This window comes from Trachurus japonicus, chromosome 19 (assembly GCF_045865225.1).
Source record: "Trachurus japonicus isolate A0001 chromosome 19, Traja_1.0".
Classification (NCBI taxonomy): Eukaryota; Metazoa; Chordata; class Actinopteri; order Carangiformes; family Carangidae; genus Trachurus; species Trachurus japonicus.
This window is the reverse complement of record NC_140925.1, coordinates 23,259,142-23,286,094: the sequence shown is the minus strand read 5'-3', so window position 1 is coordinate 23,286,094 and position 26,953 is coordinate 23,259,142. Positions and strand designations below refer to the sequence as shown.

General features: G+C 42.1%; 2 protein-coding genes across 2 annotated transcripts; both read right to left on the bottom strand.

Annotated features, from left to right (window-relative positions):
- Positions 1–1,363: 1,363 nt before the first annotated feature.
- Positions 1,364–4,870, bottom strand: LOC146968080 (uncharacterized). The gene is made up of 6 exons (XM_085761641.1): positions 3,553–4,870; positions 2,578–2,696; positions 2,187–2,258; positions 2,042–2,096; positions 1,924–1,960; positions 1,364–1,812 (listed from the first exon to the last, which is right to left on the bottom strand). The coding sequence occupies exons 1-6, from the start codon at positions 4,442–4,444 to the stop codon at positions 1,791–1,793; spliced, it is 1,197 nt and encodes a 398-aa protein (XP_085617767.1). The 5' UTR covers positions 4,445–4,870; the 3' UTR covers positions 1,364–1,790.
- A 2,056-nt stretch (positions 4,871–6,926) lies between these two features.
- LOC146968079 (transient receptor potential cation channel subfamily M member 4-like) lies at positions 6,927–24,998 on the bottom strand. Its single transcript, XM_085761118.1, has 28 exons — positions 24,723–24,998; positions 23,225–23,286; positions 22,929–23,106; positions 22,370–22,550; positions 20,513–20,682; positions 19,171–19,348; positions 18,553–18,617; positions 18,202–18,438; positions 16,825–16,927; positions 16,346–16,467; positions 15,852–16,151; positions 15,642–15,743; positions 15,263–15,391; positions 14,964–15,093; positions 13,922–14,067; positions 13,571–13,683; positions 13,358–13,468; positions 13,145–13,194; positions 11,670–11,908; positions 10,857–10,972; positions 10,398–10,530; positions 10,132–10,306; positions 9,875–10,040; positions 9,600–9,781; positions 8,772–8,904; positions 8,619–8,691; positions 7,600–7,693; positions 6,927–7,496 (listed from the first exon to the last, which is right to left on the bottom strand). The coding sequence occupies exons 1-28, from the start codon at positions 24,786–24,788 to the stop codon at positions 7,465–7,467; spliced, it is 3,786 nt and encodes a 1,261-aa protein (XP_085617244.1). The 5' UTR covers positions 24,789–24,998; the 3' UTR covers positions 6,927–7,464.
- Between the last annotated feature and the right edge of the window lie 1,955 nt (positions 24,999–26,953).

Genomic DNA, 26,953 nt, shown 5'->3' with positions numbered 1-26,953 from the left:
ACAGATGCAAATTTATAATAGAAACACTGAAGGGAGGGACATCACCTTCTCCTGACAGACAGCCAACTGGCTTCCTACCTGGTCTTGTCCATTTACAGAGTGTCACACACCCACACACTAACAACACTTCATGTTCTCCAAATGACACAGCTCATTACACAAGGCCCTGTCTGTGTTTATGCCCAAACCTATGAAGTACTGTTCCTCTGTTCCAAAACAACAGCACACCCTCCTTAAGTCAAAGTCAACAAGGTTGAATATTACAATTATATGAGCCGACTCAAGAAAATGACCGTTTGTTTGACAAAAAGAATCAGAGTGCATGAATCAATTAGGATAAGAACAGCGATAGAAAATCAAAATGGGCAGAAATACCTTGGTTTTTTAGTCTGCTAGTATAGGCTACTAGATATAAAAAAACATATAAAAACCCCAAAATAAGGAGATTTGTTTTGTTTTGGGTCTGGATGTTGGAACATTACATACAGTAAATGAAATCCAAAGCTACCGGTTGCAGCCACAGTTCAACAGGCACCAGATTGTGATTCAACTCGCTCTTCCAGTCGGTGAGGAAACACATGTAAATTCACTTGCTTCATAAGTTCATAAGGTCGACTTTAAGATGCATCACCTCTCTGCCGGGGGGAAAAAAAGAGTAAGCCTTGTTCTCAGAGCGTAGGCTATCAATCCTTCATATCAAAAGTCAATACTACACTGGCTCTGGCTCTTTCTTTCTGTGTTGATTCAATGACACACTCTGGGGTTTTTTCTCTGGTTGTTTTTGCAGAGTCACTGAGGACTTTGTTTTTCCTTGACACATTAGAGAAACTCACCTGAAAACCTCCCAGCAGGACCAGTGAGCTGTAGCCTGAACTCACACAGAGAGTTCCCACAAATCACCTCTCCTCACCTGAGCAGCAGCTGAACCTCGTTTGGCAATCAGCGCCTGATTGGCTGAACAGCTGACGCCAATATTTTCAATCAAGGATGTGATAGTCACCAACCTTTAAGAAATGAAAGTGCTGATCTGTGTGTGGCCTTAAATATTATTTATTTAAAGTTTAGAAGATAAATATAATACAGTATTTTATTTGAAAGGCCCTTTTACCCAACTGAATTTGATTTTGTGGTGTAACATAAGCTGCACTTTTAGGCCACAGATGTGAGTGCACGCACAAAAGTAAACATCATGTCATTAAACAATGTGAAATAGTAGAAAAAACAGTGTACATGGTTTAAACGGCTAACTGGAAGGATATTTGTGATAAAACCTTTGTATAAGTTCAAATTGGCAACATGAGGTAAAGATTTATAGATAAGAAGAAAATTATTGTCAGGTGAGAATCAGCACCTTGCACAGCAGCAGCTTTTGTAAAACTGTATTGTAACATGTTACAAACTCAAAGGATGTATCCTGAGAAATGTTATATACATGCTACAAATAGACTTGATTGTCCTGTTTTAATACAGACTCCTGCCACAAAGATAAACTTAAAAACATTTTGCTCAGCTATAAAGCTCCTATAAATAAAATAAAATATGGACAAATAATTGCCAGTATGCATTGAAAATATACACTATGTAGCTCATTAGATAAAAGAAAAGTAATGCAATTGTTTCAAATTGTAGTACAAGGGTAAATAAAATTTCAAAAATGAGTTAACACAAATATGATTTTGTTTTGATTTTTCAGATTTGTGGCATCCTGAGCAGTCCGACAGCTCCCGGTCCTGAGCGCAGTGCAGCAAGTGACCACATGGGGGCGCCAAAGGGCAAAGTCTCCAGGATGCTCAAAGTAGAGAGGCAACAGTTCTGCAAAACAGAGGCCAGGTCATGAGAAAACAGAGCTCTGCTGGGATATACAGTATGTGTCGACTTGCTAATGTGTCATTAAACAGATAAACAAGCCGTTAGAAGTCTTACTCAAAGAGGGACCCAGTCAGCTCATCAACAAGGCCACCTGAAGAAAAAGCAACACGTACAAAAGTTAAGAGGCGCTCATGGTTCGTGCACAGTATGACAAAGGATTTGCAGTATTTACCTGGAGTGCATATTGTGTCACACAGTATGGGGCAAAGGTAGCAGGATGAGCAGCCCTGGAAGATTTAACAAAGGGTTAATGGAGTTGGGTGGTGTCTTAAATGTTCAGATGTATTATTTATTTACAGAAGAGAGAAGACACTCACTTGGCAGCTCTCACAATGATCTGACTCATCTCCCTCTTCACAAGGGCACTTGTCACAGTTATTAGAGCAGTGCTAGTGGGAGAGAGACACAATGGGCAGTTGTGTTTATTACCTGATGTAGCTGCCATTGTCATTGAGTGACACAGGGCAGGGTCAACTGACAGTTATTCAAGAAAATGCACACATAGAAAACGTCTTGGGGGGTTGGGTTATTACATCCTTACATCCTAGAAACCCTTGGAAATACTTGTCACTGTTGTGTTGGACAGACATTGTGTGTATTTGCATGTTATGTCAATTTATTCAAAGTGTTTTTCTGAACTTGGAGAGTGTTCGATTCTCTATTTGCATGTGTTGTCTGAAGTTGCAGTGCGCTGAGCTCTTTCTGTACCTCACAGATGGAGCAAATGCTGCACAAAGAGCCAGAGTGAAATTGCGCGGTGGCAGTGGCGACCTCTTCTTCACTTGTGTCTTCCTGGTTTTCTGCTGCGTCGTCAGCTTCAGGCTCATCTGTGTGACGTCAGTGGATACAACATAAGATTAGACGTTTATATTGGCCAATGGTATCTTACTTCAGATGATAGATACCAGCCAATATAGACACACACACAAAAAACAAACATACTCTAGTACTATATCAATATTTCTAATTCTATGTATAATGTATAATATCAATATCAGTATCAGCAAGGCTGTATCTTCTATTTAAACCTTCCTTTTACATGAGATCATGTTATTAGTATCAGGTTGTGCAGCTCAATTATCGCCTCGTATTATATGCAAATCAAAATGTCAAATGATTGTGAAATCGAAACGCTGAGAGCGAGTCAGATAAAAATTTATGAGGCTGAATCAATGAACACTAACCAATCTATGCGAGTTGCGTGGGTTGTGCAGATAAATCACATAATTGTTTCACTGTCAGAAAAAAAAAGAAGGATCAACGCAAGAACTACGTCAGATAACTGAGCTCTTGCTATCAACAGCTAGTGATCAGTGATGGTTTGTATTTCTCAACTCACGGTTTCACGCGACCTGTATTGCCCCAAAATAGCCACATTGGCTCAACAAAAGGTATGAATGGTTAAATAGTGCTGGGTGCCAGTTACCACACAGATAAGCCGGTCTATTTTAGGACTGATATGTGTGACAGCCATCCTGCAGGAGCTGCAGCTTCAATAAACAAAGTCACACAAGGGTTAAGATTCACTGAAGGCCCAAGAAAAGAAACATTTGTCATTTATCTTTACACTAAACTGATCCATCATTCCTAGACGAATAACCAAGTCCAGTTGCTTTCGATCTAAAATTTCCTTGAGATCCATCATTATGTTTGAAAATTCAATGTGTCAAAAAGTAAACATACCGTCATCTTCCTCTTCCCCGGCTGCATCCTCTTCCTCAGATTCATCCTCAGCAGTGTCATCCTCTTCAGCATCATCAGCCTCCTCTTCAGCAGCTCCCTCCTCTCCTTCAGATTCCTCCTCCTCTTCCTCAGAAGCCTCCTCCTCCTCCTCCTCCTCTTCCTCAGCCTCCTCCTCATCTTCATCTGCAGTTGCCTCATCAGCCTCCTCTTCCTCCTCAGCAGCGTCCTCTCCATCTTCCTCAGCTTCCTCTTCTTCGGCCTCCTCCTCCTCCTCCTCCTCCTCCTTCGAAGCTTCCTCCTCCTCCTCTTCGTCTTCCTCTTCTTCAGCCTCCTCCTCCTCCTCCGAAGCTTCCTCCTCAGATGCTTCTTCCTCCTCTTCTTCGGCCTCCTCCTCCTCCTCTGAAGCTTCCTCCTCCTCTTCTTCAGCTTCCTCCTCGGCAGCATCCTCCTCCTCAGAAGCTTGCTCCTCCTCTTCTTCCTCAGCAGCTTCCTCCTCCTCTTCTTCAGCCTCTTCTTCCTCAGCAGCTTCCTCCTCCTCAGAAGCTTCCTCCTCCTCTTCTTCCTCAGCAGCTTCCTCCTCCTCTACTTCCCCTGCCTCCTCCTCCTCCTCCCCCTCTTCCTCTTCTGCTTCTTGTTCATCAGTCTCTTCCTCATCATCTGATTCTTTTTCACCTTCCTCTTCTGCTACCTGTTCCTCTTCCTCACCTGCACCGTCGTCGCCCACAGTTGTTTCACCCTCTTCTGCCACGGCGTCATGGTTTCTGGCGTGGAGGTCTAACCCTGCCTCTGCTTCAGCCACGTCCTGGGCGCTCACTACCCCAGAAAGTGGTACCTGGGCCGGGCTCAGCAGAACCAGCAGGAGTCCCACTACCCAGCCTTTCAGAGGTGCCATCTTGGAAACTGTGCACAGCTCCTCTAAGCTACAAATCCACACACCAGAAGGCTAGCCGTACCCTGGTTCCCCCACCAAAAACTGAAACAATGGTTGGAGTTTCAACACTTAAAAACAGTAAAAATCCACAGGAAATGCCAAAGAGCTGCAGAAAGTTCAGGGATATGATTCAAGTCTTTGCTCCAGGCGGCAGAGAGAAGGGGAGAGGAGGGCCGTGTCCACTAGACTGACAGAGCAGTGTGCCAGCCTTGTGCCGGGAACACAGAGGACACAGTGGAAGCACAACAGGGTGTGTGGTGTAAGTTGTGTGACTCTGTGTGCGTGAGTGACAGAGGCACATGTCCAGGAAGAATGCTCCTGATGCCCTTAACACAGAGTATTGGAGAGGTGGGCGGGTGCATATGGAAGTCAGGGGGGGTTTGGGAAAGCAGCAGGGGAGGGGAAAAGAGAGGTCAAAGAACATATGGAAATGAGAGGGAGGAGGGAGTTTAATTGCTGACATTACATAACTGAAACTGAAGATGAACTTTTAATTTAACTATTGTACTTATAGTACAGCTTCAGGGAAGACACAACACTTAGATAGATGCAGTATATACATGTACTGTATGTATATAGGGTATGTGTGTGTATATATATATATATCATATGTATATATATATATATATATACTGTATATATAATTATATGAGAGAGAGAGAGAGAGAGAGAGAGAGAGAGAGAGAGAGAGAGAGAGATAGCAATAGAAATCTATTGCTTGCTATTAATGTATTTATTTCCCATGTCAATGAATCCTACCACAAAACCAAATTTAATGCAAATTCAGATAAAATCAAATTAAACAATCCCCTAATAAGCAAATAAATAAAAAAGATTTAAATCAAACTTGGGAATCTGTTTGAAACACATAAAGAAAAGCACATTCGACTAATTTATTTTATTTTTAATTTCTATTACTCACTGGATACTTGTATTATGTTATTATTACTGATTTGATTACTACTGTAGTAACAGCATTTAACAACGTATTAACCAGTATATGTACACAAGAGGGTATGCTTTGTCTTTTATGTTTTTTCATATGTGGGTGTGTGTATATATGAGATGGATGAACTGAAGAAAGAAAAAAAAATTATAAAAAAAAAAGACCATTATTGTCAAACTTTCCCATGCCAATGAATCCTACCACAAAACCAAATTTAATGCAAATTCAGATAAAATCAAATTAAAGAAACAATCCCCTAATAAGCAAATAAATAAAACGATTTAAATCAAACTGGGGAATCTGTTTGAAACATAAAGAAAAGCACATTCACATTCACATTCATATCCCTCAACTTTGAATTTTACTTTATATTCTCAGCCTAATAAAGCTGTTGCTGGTGCAAAGAAGTGCACCAATACACTGCACTCTCCTGTAACTGAACTTATTAACACACATGGTTGACACTCAGGACTGCATGTGAACATTCAAGTGTTGGCTCATCTAAAATAAAAGCCTCACTGAAACTCATTGTAATAAAAAATATGTAATATGAGGGAAATCAGCGCTCCGTTCCAGATTACGAAGTTACCACAGGGTTAAACCAACACCCTCAGACACAGTCTGGACAGTGATAGTTGCTTGCCGTTCCCAAAGCAGAGCACAGCATGTCAGCATGATGTATGGAATGGACGTAAATAGAAGGAAATGAGGTGACAGTGGTCTGCACATGTGCAGTGAGCTCGACGCAGACGTGCACAGCTGACATTCCAAAGAAATGGTTTAACCTACATCTGTGCATTTTGACTCCAGGCGGTTGATTAAGAGACAAGAGAGAGGATGCAAATTAGTGCTTTGGTGTTGCAGGTTGTGTGAATAGAGGAGCCTATAGATTAAAATAACTGAGACACACAGACATGGGGAGTGAGTGAGACACATAATCACTTGCAAAGGTACATGTTTCCGCATGCAGGGAGAGGGCAGGAAGGCAGAGAGTGATGACAGCGCCTCTCTCAGTGCAAGCCGTTGGTGCGATTGACAGGTGGCCCAGCCGGCTATTTACAGTAAAGGCTCCTTCAACAGAACAGCTCCACTATGTGACCTTCAGTAGAGCTCTGGCATACTGAAAATAAGCACCGTGGTGCAGTTTTCACACTATCCATAGCCTCTTCTCTTTACAGTATATCTAGCTACCAGCTTCCAAGTTTCAGTCCCACTCCTCCTGGCACATTTTCTTATGACATTTACATCATTTGATCACATCATGGTTCCTTTGTGCAGCTCGTTACAGCTCATACATCTTTGAAGGATTTGTTCACCATTCTGATGAATACACATACCTATGCAGCTGGAGTCAGCTTAGCTTAGCATAAAAACAAGAAGAACAGCTAACTCACTGATAAACTTTACCCTGTTTTCAATCTTTATGCTAAACCAAGCCAACAGTCATTAAAGTGGTATTAATCTATGAATGAGTCACGGTAACAGTAAAAACTTGTCATATGCACAATTTATTGAACAGAATAAAATAATGTAGCATCATAAAGACATACAACATTTCAGATGAATAAAAGCAACCCTTTAGCGAGACAGTCAATAAAGTAATCTGCAACTAATATAAACCCTGTTAACATTATCATATCATAATATTGTTCAATAAAAAAAACAGTAAAAACCTTGCAAAAAGAATTCCAGCTGTAAAAACAAAATAGCATAGACAAAATATAATACATACAATATATTATATCACATTATAAATACATGAACTTGTCTTTGGCATTAGAGTACGATAGATTGCACACTTAAGATATCTTCTTTGATATTTCCTCAATATTGTAACTGAAGTGATGACACATGTATTTGTATATTATAATTAAGACTCAAAGACGCAAACCTCTCGTGCATTAATCCAGTGCATAACATAGCTGGAAAACAGTGAGACTGTTGTGTGTGTTTGTCATGAGAGCAGCCCGAGTAAAAGCAACCCTGTCTTGTCTTTTACTGACCCTGAGGAAGTGAAGGCATCACAGAGGCTGCATCAAGTGGAACCGGAAGAAGAAGGGAACGCATCTGTGTATAAGAAGCAGAGAGAGAGGTGAGTCGGGGTTTGGTATTCCAACATGCCAACTGTTTCTCATTTGTGTGATGAGGCATGCATTGTCTTTGTGAGTACCTCTTAATGTAGGTGGAGGCCGAGGAGGTTTGAATGTGCCTCCTTGTGCCAAAGTGTCCACAATCCAGCTGAGAGCGTTTGAGCAGTACTCCATCTGAAGGACGATAACAGCAAAAATGACTCTAGTAGAAAACTGTGATTTGACAACTATGTATTAATACGCCAGAGGCAAAAAAAAGAAAAAAAGAAATAGATTTAGGTTCCGCTACACAGTAGACCAATGGATGAATTATATCCTGGTAGACTGTTATCAATCTAATCAAACTCTCACCGAGGTCCAAAGATGTTGAAATATTCTTTTAATAAACCTATGTGAGTTTCATTACCTTGACACATACACGACTCACAAAAAGTTAGAGATATTCGACTTTGGGGTGAAATTTATGGGAATAAAAGTTCATGCTACAGTGATATTATATCATGAAAGTAGGGCGTTTAAGTACTGTAGAAGTATGGAGTCATTTCTTCATCTCAAGCTATTTATTGAAACAAAAGCTAACAACAGTGGTGTTATCATGTGTCCAAAGGACGTCCACTTCTCTGCCTTTCTGTTCAACCTGCTGAGACACTATGTCACACTCTGAGCTCAGTGGACACTTCCCTCTGACAACATCCCATCTGAAGCCTCGACGTGTCCAGGTACTGTTGATGGATTGTTATATAGGTGTCGTCTTGGTCTCATGAAAATGTGAACATCATGATGAAGAGGACTGTTTCAATACAAACTGTCATTGAACCAGAACATTTAGTGGTCGATTCAACCAGAAACTTGATGTGATTTTTGCGGTTAATCACCTTGTTAGAGAACAGCATGTTATGTTATAAGTAGTGAAACACTGAAGGGTTGGACATGTACGTCCAAAAGTTTAGAGAAGGTCAAATTAAGTTCACCTATACAGGTTATAGTGCATTTTAAGTGTAACCTGACATTTGAATATCCCTAACTTTTTGTGAGTACTTTACTGTGTGTATCAATATCAGAACAAAGTGTCATCATAATTACTCTGATTTAATCTCACCTCATTCTCCAGAGCCCTCAGTCTGTGGTCAAAGTCCCTGCTTTCAGTCAGATGTTTAAACACACCGTCCACTCTGAGAAAACAGACATACACCCTCAGCATGATGGAGAGTAAGGATAGGAACTGTATGAAGGTGCAGGAGGTCGTACTTACTTGACAGACATCCGTTTGAGCCTCTCAGAGTCGCTGCTTTTCTGGATCTTGGTCTGTGCGGTCAGGAAGTCCTCCTTCTGGATGGTTTCCCATGTCATTAGCTTGTTAGCTGCTTTCCCTCTTAACTGAAGGACTGATGGGAAAGACAGAGGTTTTAATCAGGCAGCAGCTACAAATCAAAACATCACATTGACAGAGACTAAATGGGGGATACTAGAGTTTTGGTTTCAAACAGCATTTAAAAAACTTAATTACATTAAAGGGATAGTTCACCCAAAATTCAAATTTCACTCATTATCTACTCACCCTCATGTCGACTAAGAGCTGTGAGAATTTTCAGAGTCCTCCGTCCCTTCTCTGAGTTACGGGGGGGTCTGCACAGCAGTATTAGCCCCGACATGAGAAATTGTTCCACCGGTCAGTGCAAATCACGCGAGATTTGCACTGACACAGGAAGAGCAGTGAACTGAGACACTGGGAGCTTCCGCTACAAACAAGCTTAAAATATAGACTTATTTAAAAAAAATTCGGAACAATGTTGGGGCTTCAATACAAGAGGGACATTACAGACGAGCAGTATGGAGGTATTTGGATGTTTTTTGGTGTGTCTTTTTTTTGGACGAAGAAAAGTGGTATCCATTCACAACCATTATATGGACAAATACTGCTGCGCGGACCCCCCCGTAACTCAGAGAAGGAACGGAGGACTCTGAAGATTCTCACAGCTCTTAGTTGACATGAGGGTGAGTAGATAATGAGTGAAATTTGAATTTTGGGTGAACTATCCCTTTAATTAGACAAACTAGAGACTCCAATACAAATACTGACCAAAGTGGTGGATCTTGATGGAGGGCACTTTGCGGATGGCCCTCTTGATGAAGAGGTTAATGTGAGAGAGGATGATGAAAGGAGGAGCCAGCGAGGGACGGGAGTGGTACTGAACAACCAGGTTGTAGCGCTGAAACTTCCAGTAGATGTCGCTGTGTGCTTGCACTTCATTGAAGGTGTAGCTGTGGAAACACACAAACAGAGCATGGTACTGTATAGAATCTAGATATTGGCATATTAGCAAAATGACAGACACGATTCTCATTTCCAGTTACCTGAACATGGCGATCAGCAGGTTGATGAGCAGGATGTTGGTGACCAGCAGATAAACCACCAGCAGGATTACCACCAGCCAGTTACTGTACAGAGTCCTGCACGGCTCCGCTCCGTCCTGAATCAGTGTCACGTTGTCTGTGCAGGGCATGTCCCACTGCTTCCCCACTGGGATGGATAGAACAACATGGATCAGTTTAGTGAATTCTTACTATTGTGGAGAACTGTAAAGATGCAGTCACGCCATCTGCACCCATACCGTCCATCTCTTCCACAGGGATCTGTCCAAAGATGTGCAGATACGGCCTGTAGAAAACCCGGCGGAAGATGCGATCGAGGCGTGGGTCATAGGAATAAAGCAAAGCCTGGTTGGCTACTCCGTACGCCATGAGCCACACCCCCAGGAAGAAGAGGAAGAAGAAAACGTCCTTCATCTGAACAGGAGAAATCAATGCTCCTCTTCTCATTAGAATGTACATGGCACATGTTATAATATTGGTGAATATATTTTTTTGTATTTCTCACCATCTTGCCGACAATGATAATTTTTGGTCCCAGCTGTTTGTGAATTGCAAAGATGTGAATGAGGCGCAGAGTGAAGACCATGTAGTCCACACAAAGGACGTCCCGGCCGAATCCGTATGACCAGTGGAACATCCTGCAACACAGAGCCAAGTCAATCAACTATGGTAACACAAACATTCACTACACAGTCAAAAGTGTGAGGGGTTGGTGCACAATTTGACTTTACAGGATGGGAATCTCTGAGGACAACTGAAGGACAGGGGGAAAGGGAAAAGGGAAAATGTACTGGGGAGTTTTTTAAGCATCTTCATGTTCTGACAGTAAACTAGTCACTAGGAACAAACTTTACAAGATGCCACAAGTGGAACCCAATGAGAACAAGGCCCACGAAACACACACAACCCAGTCATAATTATTACATTAATAATAATAATAAAGATGTTCTTTGTGCAACCATACCTGCAGATTAGTCCTACAATGAACAAAATGATGGCAGTGAGGTCACACTTGTTCCACACATCCTGAATGTACACTCTGATCCTTTGACGCAGGGTCATCGACCCCAAAAAGAAGGTCTAGGGGAAGAAAACATCAACTTTATGAATAAGTTTAACTTAGCACTGTATTGTTTCCTATGTAAACTATAGACAAGCCTTTTTCATATTTAGAAACAGAATACTGAGCAGTGTTGTCAAGTTCTTATAGGACAACACTTTACAAAAATGGTTGATTTTTAATATGTGGTGTGTCCAAATACATAATAAAGCCTTTCAGTTACTTAATTAAAGGGACAACGAGGAGTTTTGGAAAGCAAAGTGTTTTCATACTACATTTACCATGAGCCTCCGCGCGCACGGTGAAATTCTTGGACCGGTGCAATACGGCCATCTTGTCAAGAATGTTTTCATTCATCAAGAATTAAAGTCAGAGGTTCGAAGACAATCAGATACCGTCTTAGTTTCGACCATAAACGGCGACCCGCCGGGCAGCGTCCGCGAAACCGAAAGTAAGGAAACGCACCACCATTAATTAAAATAAAAAAATAACGATAGAGACAAAACGATATATTTATCGAAAATGGAGCCAGTAACAAGTGTGGGTAACGTAGATTCATCCACATTAACATGGGACTTTTTTATAACCAAATAGAAACTCCTCGTTGTCCCTTTAAATTAAATATTCTGCTTTGGTTCCTTTCTTCACCGTTACCCACAAAATGTAAAGTGGATGCTTTGAACACAGAGGACGACAGTGAAGTCTCTCTGCACTCACCTCTCTGATCTCCTCACACACGATGGTGAACACCCAGAAGTACAGCACATACTCGGTGATGGCCGGACCAGCGGGGGGAGGGGGTTTGAAGTCCACCAGCAGCACGTAGGCAAACAGCAGGAGGAAGAGGAAGTACATTAGGACGTTGCCCAGAAATGATGTGACGGGTGCAAACCAGAACTGGCGCCATCTTGACACTATGAATGGACGCTGAGGTGGTCTGCGAGTGTGAGGTATGCCTGAAAGGAAGATGGTTAGATACACATCAGTGTGATGAGGAAGAGCTGAGGAAGAGGAGCTGAGTTTAAAGGTACATTGTGTAGGAATTACTCCCATGTAGCGTCATGGTTGTATATTGCATCGTATTTTTCATGCTGCATTCACGTGAAATTGGACGGACGACAGCCGCTGCACGTAACGGCATAAACAAGCCTCTATGTAAACAAGTGGTCCGTCAGCACGAGGCAAAACAATACACGTGACAATATGTTGTCATGGCGATGTCGTATTGTTTACCTGAACCACGTTTTACCGGCTTTCTCTCTGGACTTCTGTGACTAAAATGACATCTGGTTTGTTACCGACGGCCGTCTGCCCGACTGCACCTGAATGCTAGCCTCGTAAACCAGCCTCTCGCAGAAGTGCATTTCATTTCATTTCCCGGGAGAGTCTGGCCTCATCCCCATTCTAAGCGTTTGGACTGAAACCCTCAGAAGGCCGAGCCAATCAGCATCACCCGCTGTGATTGACACAGCACGTTGGCCAATCAGGGACCGACTGGTGCAAAGCCCCGTCACTACACCAACTTGCTGATTGGCTGAATGGGGTTGTCTGTCAACACTACTACCAAAGATATTAAACCGTCTTTGCTACTACTCCCACCCAGCCCAAACGCTTGCAGGGGGGATGAGGCCAGATTCTCCCGAGAAATGAAATGAAATGCATTTCCGCGAGAGGCTGGTTTACGAGGCTACCTGAATGCAGCATCAGTGTAACGCTCCATTCCTCCTCACTGCGTTACCGCGGTGACTTTTCACAGACGCCACCTCGACCTGAGCCGACAGCTCCGGTCCGAGCTTACCCGCTCCATGTAGATATGAATGGGGCGGTGCGTGGCGCAGTGGTTAAGGCGGCCGCCCCATGTAGAGGCTACAGTCCTCAACGCAGGTTCGAATCCCGCGTCGGGCAGACCTTTCCTGCATGTCATTCCCCCTCTCTCTGCCTCCCCCTTTCCTATCTATCTCACTATGTGCTGTCCAATAAAGGCAAAAAGGCCAAAAAATATATACTTATACTTACTATAAAAAAGAAGATATGAATGATATGAACGGCTAATTCAAAGTTTACCGAAACACTTCAGTTTGTTGATGGGGGTGATTATTGATGAATGAAAAACAGACTTTTGAACAAAATAATCGATTTTCGTGAATAGATAACAGGAGAAGTTACACAATGTCCCTTTAAGGAGGACTCACCCCTGAAGGTTGCTGTCCTGGGAGTGACTGCGTCTTGTGCATCAGCTTCACTAGTACAACAACAACACAACATTAATTAGCACACTTCAACAATACAAAGCAGTCGTTCAAATTCAGAAATACCATCTGCATCAACACGAGGAAAAACATGCAGCAAAAAGCCGAAGCCTGGTAGTCTACAGAACAGCACTGAGTGATGTCTGTGATAATTACATGTGTTTGATGTCAGAGAAAGAGAAGACGGTGGTGCCGTAGAGGCTGTCGTCCCGGCCCAGCCCGTCCTCATGAGGCTTCTCCTCTTCTTGCTGCTGGTCGTCCTGTTTCCTGTCAGGTTGAGTATGGTGTGAAAATGTTCAGCATACATATTGAGAAATAAAAAGTTTACCTGCTTTGAGCTGGAAATGTTAAATCACATGTGGACTTCACCTGAAGGAGATGAGGTTGGTGTAGCAGAGGATGGGACAGAAGAAGGTGAGCAGGAGCTTCCACACATCTGTGTTCCTCTTCATGTCCCCCCACCAGATCTGGGACAGCAGAGACTGGAGGAAGAGGAGCAGGAGGGGGAAGAGGAGGGGACGCCATGTATGTTATTACAAGTATACAAGTTACAGCAGGTTCTAATAGGAGGAAGAACAGAGGGTACAATTGTTTAAAGTAGAATTAAGTTGAGCTCACATCCAACAGACTGAGCACAGTGGTTGAACTAAATCAGCGTCTTGGTTCCACTGATGTCTGTCATACGTCAGTGGACCATGTGTAAAACCATGAGTGACACACCTGAACTCCATCATGGCTGAAGAAGAGCCGCGCGTCAGCACTCATGCCCATCTGGAGGCAGGTGGTGCCCCCCCAGACCGGAGACTGCCTGATCAGCAGGGTGAACGAGCGACTCTCATTGCTCCGATAGCAAGAGCTGAAGATGTCTGACAAACGTAGACACTGGTTGGTTAGTCAACATACAATGGTCATAAATGCATCGCTTCATTTGCTGCAGAATTCAACCTCATGAAAAACATCGACCGGCAACACAAACGTAAATAAGGAAGGACCAACTCTAGGGATGCACATGATTAACCGTTTAACCGTTAACCGATAACAAGAACTTTGACCGATTAATACTATAGTTTTTTTGTTTGTTTTTTATTAGCTCTTTATGTCGTCAACTCATGGGGGCGTGTCGACACGTGCAGACTTCCACTGCCTTCAGTCATATTTCACAGCAAAAAGTTACACAGGAGGACTGACAGTATGTGCAGCAGCCCCGTGAAGGAAGGTCAGACAATAAATGTAGCCTACACAGACATAGATGTGCATCATCTGAAACAACGGCGCTGGAAAAAAAGAGGATGTCACCGCTCTACAGCCGCACGTGCAGCTCTCCTGCAGCTCCTCAGAGGAGCTGTCAGAGGAGCTCTGCTGTTCCTTCAGTCTGGTGTTTGGCTGCACTTTGTATAAAAACTGTTCAACATTGGACAATCTAACCTCCATATGAGTGCAATCAGCTGAGACAGAGCACAATGGATGTGGGCTGATCAGCTGTCGGAGCGCACATGTGTATTTAACTGCAAAAAATTCGAGCGATACATTTTTTTTTTTTTGTCATTAAATACACACGTGCGCCGTGAGCGTTGTAATCTTATCTGTTAATGGTTAGTAATCGGTTAACGAGCGTCGGTTATCTGTCAGAAAAAAAATTCAAAATGTGCATCCCTAGCCAACTCCCACTGAGCACAGCTATTAGGATATGAAATGTCTGATCTATAGCTGCACATCTTTTAAATCACTTTGACTTTAGTGGGTGATGCATTCACAGTCTTACCATGTGCCAGGTTCTCAAACCTCTGGGCCAGCTCCTTCATAGACAGTTTGGTCTCAGTCTCGATCTCCAGCTTGGACAGTTCTCTGAGGATCTTACAGCCGCTCAGGGCGCTCAGCACCGACTCCCCCGCCTGGAGGAAACAAAGAGGGACGTCACGTCAGAGAAACTCTTTTTGAAACAGGTACTGTTGAACATAGCACGTGTTGTGGTTAAGTCAGTAGTGATGATCATTAAAATTTGTTCCAATGTGTCAGTCTGTTGCAGAAAAGTCTTGAGCCTGAAAGTATCAAGAGATTTACCATCTCCCAGAAGAACAAGGCCATGTTGCTGCGGTTCTGCAGGACGGCCCAGATGAAGAGCGAGGCCCAGGGGAAGAGGCAGCGTCTGTCCCGATACAAGCAGTCTCCACGCAGCAGCTTACTGGCACGCTGGCATGAATGACAGAAGTTAAGTTAGGGCAAAGGTGAGAAAACAGTAGTAACTTTTAACATGTCAAGCTTTACTCAGTGGATACTTTAAGTGAACATGCAAAAACATACAATCAATACCCATATGACAACTAATATTTGTCCCACATTTATATACATATAAATGTACATTTTGAACTATATTAGACTTTATAAATGTGACTAATAAAGTGGCCACTGAGTGTATGTCTACATATACACAGGTTAGTACCCGTAGAGCCCTCCTCTTGGACGTGCTCTGTTCCAAGCCCAAAGCATCGTAGTAGAACGGCTTGCAGACATCACCCATTAACAGCTCCAGGACCCTTGACACCTGAAGAGACAAGGACACAAGTGATACACAAGAGAGAATAAATACAATTTTCTACACATTATTTTTAATTTGTTTCAGCAAAGCTAAAAAGTCATTAAAAAAAAGCACCTCAAAGAGACTGATCTCCCTGACTGGGGCCGTCTGAGTCTTCTCTGCTTCGGCTTTAGAAGGTGAGCTCTGCTGGTTCGATGCTGTTGAAACCGGTGCTGCAATTCCAAGCCTCTCCACGAGGTGGCGCTGCAGCAGATGGTAAAGAAGTGTCCCGTCAGCCACCGAGCGGTAGAGGCTTTCCAGCCTGCCGTACGTCAGGTAGTCCAGGATGTTGAGGCCGTTCTCAGTGAAGAGACGCACAAACTCCGGCTTGTCGTTGATCAGGGCGTCTGTCATGGAGTCTTCCAAGTCCTCATACTGTTTTGAGCAGATTAGATGTAAATGATCATTAACCAAGTTTCAATATAAGTTTAAAACTACATTTAATATTTTCACTTATTTTATATCATCAGTGCCAGTGCCATTGAGGTATTTTTGTTTGATCCAAGTGGCACGGCACACTGCACCCTTTCTCTAAATGTGACATGTTGTCCCTCCTGCGCTGCGCTCACCCTCCAGTGGATGTCTCCATTGAAGAGTTCACTCTTGGCAATGTCGACTCTGTTCCATGTGACCGCCAACTTCAGCTCTTCATTGTAAGGGCTGGCATCGACTGACGCGCGGTGTTTACTCGCTGAAAAACAGAGAAACACAACACACATTTGAACTCAACATGATATTAATAATTTAGGATTAGTGTTAGTCTAAACTATGGTACTTTACAGAAGTTTTATTGCTGTGATATTGTAATGTGTGTGGTTTTTTCAATCATTATTTCTTTTCTTTTCTATTAATTCATTGGTTTAACTCATTTATTCACTTGTTTGTTTAACAATTAACACTTTTTTTCCCTTTCCTTTAGGCTTGGGGGTGGGGGTGGGAACATTAAAGTATCGTGACCACCTTTAAAGACCACCCTGTACATCTGTCATTATTTGCTTAAAAACCAATAAAAAGAACTTGAAAAGAAAGGCTTAGTGTTAGTCTGTACCTCCCACTAAGGTTTTGAGCAGGACTGTATCAAAGTCGTCGGGGCCCTCTTGCTCTCCATGGTAGATTGTAATCAAATCTCTGTTCTGATAGATACTCAGAGCCTGGAGACAGAGGAAGAAATTAGCACAATATTTAGTATTACTGAGAAAGACATTCAAGGAAAAGATAGTGAGGAAGAAAGATTTGATCACGAAGGGAAATGCCAACCCTGTGACATCATTAAGTGCAGGGCCTTCCCATGCTAAATGAGCTGCTTATCAGACTGAGAAGATTTCATCACCACATCTGAACCTAAGCAACAACAATAACAAGTGGAAATGAGTAAGATTAACGTGAGAGTGTGACTCCAATCAGTTGCTGGCACGACAGAGAGCAGGTGACACACTTTCATTGTAAGCCCTGATTGCATTACCCCTCTGAGGCAGCATGTGATACTGTGTTACATCAACAACACATCCTTGTATGAGCTCCTGTTTTCAATAGACCTTTTCATGACAGAGACGTCACAGCATGGGCAACGGCTAATAAAGATAAAAATCAGACAGATGGGTAGATAGATAGATGCATTGGATTTATTTAAGATAAAGAAAGACTTTTCTGCAGTCAGAGTATTTGAAGGGTTTGACTATGTATTCTCAGGAGGTCAAACAAAATAAGCTAATTGAGTGATGTTGGCTACAAACTCCAGAGTCAATCCTTTTTCAGACTTTTGCTAATGCCACATTAAAAGTGAAACTGACCTCAGAACCACAGCTTGTGGTTGAGTTAACTGTGGTGAAGCAAGAGCAAATAAAGAGGAGCCAACAGTCTAATCGATCTGGGACAAACTGAGGCCAGAAGTAGTTTTGTGAGAGAGCCCAGAGTCTACAGGGCACCATGATTATACTTTAACTGTTCTTTGAGTATTAGCAGCAGTGGGAGCTTGCCCTGAGGGTTGTAATGAAAGAGAGTCTCTGGGCTTCACCCACTTGGGAGCAGAAACATGTTTGGCAAATGTATTGGCCATCTGCCTGTTACATTGTAAAATATCTGATGTGACTAAATTTGGACTCTTGATCTAATGACATTCAATAACAACAGATCAGAGAGTCACTGAGAACATTAGTAAAACCTGAGACCATGGAAGTCATTGTCAGTAGTAGTGGTCCTTGTCTTCTTTTATTGGTGATGTGTGTCAGTCTTGTTGTATGTTTATTTTTGCATGGAGCTGACTGACTTAACATTTCACTGCATTACATGTATGTGACAAATTAACTCTGAACTCTGAACTGAACTGAACTGACACACCGGCTTTTGAATATAAAAGATGAGGAAATCCCTCAGGCCTTCTTCTCTCATGTCAATAACCACACCAACAATAGCGCGCGGCTCTTACTCGTTCAACAAGTTTGTCCGTCTCCGCTTCAGAGGGGAAATACTTCTTAACCCGCTCTGCCACTCTGTCTTTCATATCCACGCTGGGACCCGCCTCGCCATCGCCCTCGCTAGACGACTGGACCGCCGTCGGCGCCGACGCCAGGTTCTCCAAGACATCACTCAAGAAGTCGGCCATGCCTCCTGAGCCAGCCAGCACCAGCCAGGGCATGTTGTTCTTCAGAGAAAGATCTACTCTCTAGGGAAACCAAAGGAAAGGATCTTTTACTCATGTATTTGACTGGAATCAATAAAAAAGTATTTATGGTGATGAAATGTAACCTAACTATTTCTTTGGTCACTAACACTGTACCTCCAGCATGTTTGCCTCCCCAGATACCAGCATACAAAGGACAGGAATATCAATGCTGCCACTGCCTACAAAAATACAGATGTTATTTCAGTCAGTGCATTTGTAAATTTACTCATACTGACTTTTACACAAATTTAGCATAACCAGACTGCATATTTGCCAGCTGATAGATCGGCACAGGAATGTTAAGAGCATCCTAACTAAACCATTCCTGTTTGATTTTACATGTTGAGCCATGTCTCAAATTCATGCAGCGGCATGCAACTGCATTCATCCAGTGGATACCATAGGATCATCTTATCATCAGATGCATCAGTGAGGAATCACCGCAAGAGGGCCAAACAAAGAGCATGACCGTGGTTGGCTGATTCAGTTTTCAGTGGTTGAATACAACATTATTCCAGATGATGCGTTATCACTTGACATGCATGCATTCTGGTTCGCAATATCCTGTTCTACCAGCTCCTCCAATGAATAAACAACAACACAATGGAAGAAAAACTGTGCAAGCCTGCCTCCTTACATCACAGGTGTCACGCTCTTCAGTTCTATCACATCATTCACTTGACGTATCATCGTTCTACATGTGATGGAGTAAATGATGTTGTGTTCTCTCACCCCAGATGCCTGTGCGCTGATGGGAGATGTAGTCTTCCAGTTTGGCCCTGAACCCTGTGTCCCCTCCTCTGCGTCCCACACTGCCATCGTCCACAAGCAGGAAGGCCTGGTAGTTGTTGTCCAGGCAACAGGAGTCCCGGGTTGTATTCTGGACGTAGTACTTAGCAGGAAAGCTGCCCTGAAAAGGAGGCAGAATAACAAGATTATAGTTGACTGCAAAGGTTCAGTGATTTTACTTGCAGTTGCTGAGTTTCCCATCCAAAAAAAAGTCACACACTCTAATATTTAGTTGGACTGCCGGCAGGCATATTTGCTGTGGCATCATTTCAATAAGCTTCCCTGTCACAACATTGTTATTATTTTTCAAAGATTCTCAATGGGGTTCAGGTCTGGACTCGGTCACACTGGACCACATTTCTTCCTTGAAGATGATGGTGTCCTCATATCCTTTCAGTCTTTAATAATGCGTTGGACAGTTCTTAACCCAGTTTCAGTAATCTCCTTAGATGTTTTATTTGCTTGATGCCAATAATTTGACCCCTCTGAAACAGATTAACATCTTCTCCACAACTACAGTGTCGGAGCTATTTGTTACTTTTGTAATATTTCATCTTTTTTAAATTTTTTAATTTGTATGTGTGTTTGTTTGTCTTTTTTGAATGGACCTTGAGTCTAATAATAAATGTCTGATTAATCACTTATTATTTAGTTATATTTTGTGGTTTAGTTTTGGGGAATACACCTTTAGTTTGCTTATGATATTTAGTATTGATTGAGCTAATTTGGGTATTTGAACCATGCTTTTATTTTGAAGGTACTGGGTAGCTGGAGCGCACAGGGTGAGTTTACATATATGGGTTGACAGACACAGGTGAGCCAGGCACCTGGGAGGGCAGATGGTTTACCAGGGCAAGAGAGGCGGCAAAGGGCCATTGTTGTTTGTTTGTTTGTTTGTTTGCCAATGGAGAATAAACCAAAGAAACTTCATTTTTTGCCTGGACAATGGACTCTGTTTATCCTGCGTAAATTCACTCCCTAGGTGTCTCAGTGGCTGTTTGATTTGATTTTGTTTTATTATAGTTTTGATATTTTGAGTTTTTGATTATTGACACTGAGGACAAATAGCCACTACATACAGGATGTGACTTTCGACATGATCGTTTAAGAAATGAGTCTGCATCAGTTAGGGTTAGATACATTGTTGCCAGCTGAAACATAATCATCCATGCAGTAATTATCCAATGGGAAGCTCTTACCTATTAGCTTACTAACTAAGCTAACTTTTTTTTTTTTTTGGACGGGCAGTGTATTTGTAGTGAAGACATATCTAAGTATGTCCAACCTGAGGGTTGACCAGCTGCTGTCGGTTGTGCACCAGGCCCCATGGAGCGATGCCCAACGCCACCACCTTGTTAAGAGAGAGTGATGAGGCTGCGGTGGCATGATCCCTCACTGCCTCTCCAACACATCTCCCCACACCTTCACGCAAGCCTGCTGTCAGGATCCAGGCTCCTGGTGGAAAAGTAATCAGAGGATGGGAGGAGAGATGAGACATGGTGGAGTTTTACTTGAACAATGACTGTCTTTTAATTCCACAACAAGCTCTGCACTTATTCATAGATCTAATCTCTCATTTCTTTGAACTAAAACCTCTTGAGAAAACTAAATACATTCTCATTTGCAAGTTATTATGTTTACATAATTGTGTCTGCCTTTCATTTTTATCTGCTGGGGATTTACTGGGGATTTAATATCACAAGTGATATTCTATCTTTGAAAAGACAAGAGTCATCGTCTGACTCAAATTGCACAAAACAAAACTGACAATAGCGTAAAGTAACTGAAACCAAATGGAAACATTTTGTGGATCCCAAATGGATGATTCAGGAGTCACAGCAGAGCAGATTCCATATACTGATCTGTCAATTAAGAAAAATCCACTAGTGATGCAAACAGTTTGTTTTGGTCTCATACCAAACAAACGTATACCTTTATGTCTTGAAAATATGATTTATTGTCCATGTAGCAACACAACATTTATGGCTCTGACAATGTACAATTATGTTTCGACCAATTTTACCTTTATTGAAAAACAAAACAAAATGCAGCTTCTGTGATCTGGATATTGCACTTGGCCATATTGCACTTTGAATACATTGCAATTAATTGTGGGGCCCTAGTTCAAAAGCAGCAGATGTGTTATCCAACATCTTTATACTTATTCCGTGTAGCACGCTGGGCCTACTGTATGTTTTCAGTTTATTTGTCTACATCTGAGTGTTTCTGCATGCGTCTTATTGTGTTTGCTTTAATCTAGAGCCTCAGAGAGAACAGCAAGTTTTTTTGTTTTTTTTTAAGTATATTTTTTGGGCATTTATGCCTTTATAGATAGTACAGTTGAGACAGACAGGAAACGGGGAGGCAGAGAGAGAGGGAATGACATGCAGTGAGGACTGTGCCTCTATACATGGGGCGCTCGCTCTAACCACTACGCCACGCGACGCCCCAAGAGAGAACAGCAAGTTAAAGTGACCTCAGATGACTGGAGATCAGTATCACCGTGTGCCACCTGCACTTGGCACAGTAGTCAGAAGGAAATGGCCATTGTGGTACCAAATTAAGATAGGACTCCAGAGAGTCATGTAGTATTGGTAGTGCATTTTGCAACAGCTGGACTTTTCCTGTTGAAACCCTGTGGAGCCCGTTCTATGTGTTCCAAGAAAGAGTAGACTCATTATTGTGCATTATTAGTCAGTTCCTTAGAAATATTTATAAATCTGAGATTGATTAGTTGAGGCTGTAACCTCCTTAGGCAACATAAAAAAAGCAGAGGTGACGCCTTTTGGTAAAATAAATAAAATATTTATATTGTTTATATGGTATTCCTGTTATTTCTGCTTTCTTGATTTCTAAAGAAATTTTTCCATCTCAAAAAATGGGGGGGGGGGCTTTTGCAAGAAAGGACTTAAACTAGTGTAAATATTATCACACCCACAAATATTGCAATAGAAGCATCATGATAGTATCCCACATTAAAGGGTATTTATTCACATCAGTCAATCTTCAGAGACAGTCTGTAAAATCAGGATATTACCAAGAGACTGTTAAAAGTGTATAATACTGGCTTCCAACCTTTGACTCACCTTTGTGACAGGGTTTAAAGTGGTAAAGTCACCATTTGCTTTAATGACATGATTACCTGTGCTTTGTGAGGCTTTGACCAGTCCCTGTCTGAGGACCTCCCGCACCCAGGTCTTCACCTTTGTCCTTCCCTCTCCACCCACAACAGAAACCACTAGATTGGGTGCAGGCAGGCCCCAATGGGCTGTCATCAGGGTGTAGACCATGGACGGAGATGTGTCCCATGATAGACGCAGGAACTAAGATGCCCAAGAAAAACAAAATGGACATTTGCTTGATTACAAACACTTCAAAATTAAAGATTTGGGATCATTTTAGTTTGATAACGCATCCCTAAAATATTATTAAATCACATTGTCTCCTATTGGTTGTGATAATCCAAAGCTTCTCAGTACAGGTATGAGATCTCTCTCTCAGAACAGGTTTGTTTACTAAAGGCAGCTGCAGGTTGAAGGTTAGGAAAAACAATCACACTGACTCCTACAGTGCATTTGGAACACAAAGACAAGAATTTGTCTTTAAAACACTAGAATAACACCACATATTTGGTAAGTAAGTCTAACACTATATAAATAAAGCATTTAATGAACTAATAAGCTTGACAGTGGAGCACTAACATGGCTGTGCCTTTTGCTGGCTCCTGCAAACTGAAGCTCTCCAAAGGCGTCGGTCGGGTACTCAGAGGAGTGCTGGGCGCTGTCCCAGTGGTTGACGATCGCTGTGCTGAAATAGTCGCCGAGAGCCACTGAGGCATGGGCATCTCTCGCACCCCCACACTGGCAAAGGGCACCATTACTGAGCAAGATGAGAGGATAACAAATCAGTGTAAAACAGTATCACCTGATGATGCATCAACTGGGTCATTAGAGAGACATTTTTATCACATACAAATGTGCTCCAGTGTTCACAGTACCTGAAAGAATCTTCTACAAAGGTGGTGCACACTCTTTTCTTAATGATTTTGGGGATCCAACTCTGAAAAGATATACAACAAGTTAGAAGAATGAATTAATACGAGCTGTTTCAATTTTAGGAAGCTCAACTCTGACCCAGGTGTTGCGTACCTGAAAATCACACGGCTGTAGGGTGTAGGAAAGTCAAGTGAGAAATGTTGACTTTGGCTCTGTGAAATACCTGATGATAGGCTGGTGAGATATGCTGCACCTAAACACCTGGCTGTGACTTCTGACGTGTTGCTGCAGTTTCAGTGTGTGTGTGTGTGTGTGTGTGTGTGTGTGTGTGTGTGTGTGTGTGTGTCCTCAGCTCTTTGCAGGATATCTGTAAACTTACCCATCAAACAAAGGGACCCCACTGCACACTTTTTACATGTAAACTAGCTTGGACGCTCTCTCAGACTATGTCCATAAAAATATATAGCCTACGGTACCCAAATATAGATACAGATAGCTATAGCCTAGTATCAGCTACATTTAACTTTTCTTTTCGTTTAAAGAAATTTAAGAATATATTTCTCACAGGTCATTTCGATAGGCAAACATAATGAGGACCTTTTATTTTTTAAATTTACCTTTTTGTACAATCCATGTTGGCGAGTAACAGGATGGCTCCATTCCGTTTAGCTGTACCAGTCACTCTGTCCATGAGCCAGTGGGCACAACAACCTGAGTTGTGGAACTGGCACAACTAAACGGAATGCTGCCACTATTAATGTTATTAGTTACACCTAGAGTGCCTATAGGCACTCTAGTTACACCTGTGCCTGTCGTGTAACTATCTTGAGGTCGGGAGCTAGTATCGCGATAATAACTGTGATTTGTTACAGCTTTAACTTTAAAAGTAGTAGTCAATAGTATTATGTAACCTCACTCAGTGCGCTGTTGAAACGGGGAGCGATACATCAACAGCTCGTTATGGGCGGGTCGTCTTTGTTTTAACAGTAGAGTGGAGGAGGTTCGTTGACACAAACTGTCATGTTGGGAAACGGGCGAATTAAAAATAGTTACTGGCGCTGTTGCTAAGAAACGAACATGGCAGTCCAAGAACGGGACAGATACAACGTTAGCTTCACTCCCGCCGGTTGGACAACTAACTAGCTTGTTACACACGGTATCAACAAACACGGGCAGAAAGTGGCTAGCCTTCGTAACGACATGCCAATATGCGCGCACATACACACAAGCACACACAGAGAGCCACTAGTTCGTCAAAACCAGTTATTGAGTTATTACACTCCTTCACGACCATTTGAGACGTGCTGTCTGTAAGTTAGCTGTTTGTCCATCGTCACCGTGACTCAGAGTCTCGGGGAGTTACTGCCAGTCACAGCCTTCATTACAACTTCCAGCATGAAAAACTCCCCCCTCTTACTAATCACTTCGCGACTGTTGCCTTTGGCACGACTCCATGCCACCCCAAGAGTCACCCGGTGATTTAACAGAAAGCCTACCCACCTGGTCCTTCTCAGATTTACGGATTTTGTCTCCGCCGCTTCCTTCTTCTCCTGCTGTGTCTCTCATGGTTTTCCTCCCTTGTTGCTCGACTCAGTGGGGAGACAGAGGGGCAAGGACTTCAGGGTTTATCTCATACCATTTTCTAGTGAATAGGCACATGCACCGAGCTGCTTCAGGCCAACATGACTTCTATTGAAATTGCATTTCCAGGTGTCTGTCGGCAGCCAGACAGAGGAAGCGGGGGTTGCAGGAGCGGCACACACCACCACACAGGTGAGGGTGTGGTTTGTGCAAGAGGCACATAGTTTGTGAATGCCATCCTCCAAACTTTTAAAATAGGTGGGGCCACTCAAAACCTCCAGTCATTTCCTATCTAAAGTGTTTGCCAGTGTTGTGTTGTTGATTATAATCCAATTACAGTGTGTCTGTGTGTATCTCTCCTTAAGAGTGATAACAGATGTGTGTTAAATTGGACTGGGGTCAGGCTTTCACAGAATTGTTGCAGACTGCCAACTGTAGTTACATGCAAGTGCAATTTGATACTGTCATGGTTGTCTAAAAATACCACAAAGTCACAGGCCTGGATATGCTCCACATACAGGCTAAATTCAATTTCAACCTGAATATTTGCTCATCTTATTCAGACAGCAAGCAAGAAGCAAGAAACTGATAGATCTTTCTAACATAGGCTACTGTGCAGGCCGCAAAGGAGATCAATATGATCACCTATGTTATGCTGTGAAATTATTGTGTTGGCCATTCTTTACCTTTAAAAGCTAATGAAGATGCCCACCTGTATTCATTTTACTCAAGACCCCTCGATCAGCTTTATCCAGATATACATAAGCTATAACTCCACATAGGGTGGATTCGCCTAATGTGGGACACTGCCTAATGTGGGACACTTAAGCTTAAATGGGTGTAGGTCTTCCTATAGCAAAAGAAAGTTAATGTAAATGTGGTCTCACACAAGCTGTGATATTGCATTATCAAAATCACATGACATCTCAAATGTCCAATCATAGGTTTAGGAGGGACAGCCTTCAAACCGGAGGCACCCTGTGTGAAGACCACCAAAATGCTAGGTACTTAGGGTTTGGACAAAAATAATGTTAAGGCCATAATTTATTAAAAAAAACAAAATTATTGCAATTTTTTGTCAAAATGTGTTTATAATATGTTGATGCATTAAAATATATCTTAATATGGTGTAACCATTCTCAATATTTAGGATTTTGATCAACATTTCTACTGTCCCACTTTAGGAAACATGCTTTCCTAAAGCGGGACAGGTGGTTGTTCCTAATGTGGGACAGGGCTTTTCCAGGTAAAACTAATAGGTTGAACAATAACAATGGTTGTTTACATGGCTTTATTGTTATAATGCATTGTTTTGAATATTTTACAACAAAAGAAAATTATATATATTAACTGGAAGTGGTCATAATACTGTTAAAGGAGTAAATGGCTCTGAATTTTTTTCTTTCTTGTCTCTAAATCTTGTCTTTTTTGATAATGTTCATGAAAAATGTTGTGTTTAGAAGTAATCAAAGGATAGCACATTACTGATTAATTAAATGGAATGTATTTCAGATCACAGTGGCAAAAAAGAGTAAGGCAATGAGACAAAATCAGGGAAAGAAAACATGGGAAAAGAAAGAAAAATAATCAAGCAAGAGAACTCAACCAGTGGAAAAAAGACAGGATGAGGGGAGACATTAGTGAATATAGGGAGATCACTGAGGATGGTGGTGTCCCACAATTGAAGTTGTTGACCACGGCTGGGAATGACCCCAAGTCCACTCTCTAGCGCAGGGTCAAAGGTCACATCCACCACACAATTGGTAGAAAACCATTAATACTATAGAAGATGAAGCAGAACTAGGACAATAAGTGATATTATTGAACACTGGTTTGCAATCTAGCATTTATCATGTATATTAAGATGACTTTTAAACAGACTTTTTAGTGTCCCACATTAGGAGCATGACTGTCCCACATTAGGGAACGGAAATTGCCGCAAAAAACTTTGCAATAAGAGTTGAAATATGTATGGTATTTCTTTTAGGAGTGTGATATCAGAATTTTCTCTTTGGATTCCATTAGATCACAACCTAAGGATTTCAGAATGGTACAGGATGTAGATTGAAAGTGTTTGCTTCATATCACAATATACACCAGAAGTCTAAATTGCAAAAAATGTCCCACATTAGGCGAATTCACCCTACTTG

Coding starts and splice junctions, on each gene's coding strand:
- LOC146968080 (XM_085761641.1), bottom strand. CDS start 4,444: ATGGCACCTCTGAAAGGCTGGGTAGTGGGACTCCTGCTGGTTCTGCTG. Junction 2,259..2,577: donor GCATTTGCTCCATCTGTGAG/GTACAGAAAGAG, acceptor CTCTCCCACTAG/CACTGCTCTAATAACTGTGA. Junction 1,961..2,041: donor TGACACAATATGCACTCCAG/GTAAATACTGCA, acceptor CTTTTTCTTCAG/GTGGCCTTGTTGATGAGCTG.
- LOC146968079 (XM_085761118.1), bottom strand. CDS start 24,788: ATGAGAGACACAGCAGGAGAAGAAGGAAGCGGCGGAGACAAAATCCGT. Junction 20,683..22,369: donor CAAAGCCTCACAAAGCACAG/GTAATCATGTCA, acceptor CTTTTCCACCAG/GAGCCTGGATCCTGACAGCA. Junction 8,905..9,599: donor CATCAAGATCCACCACTTTG/GTCAGTATTTGT, acceptor CTTTCCCATCAG/TCCTTCAGTTAAGAGGGAAA.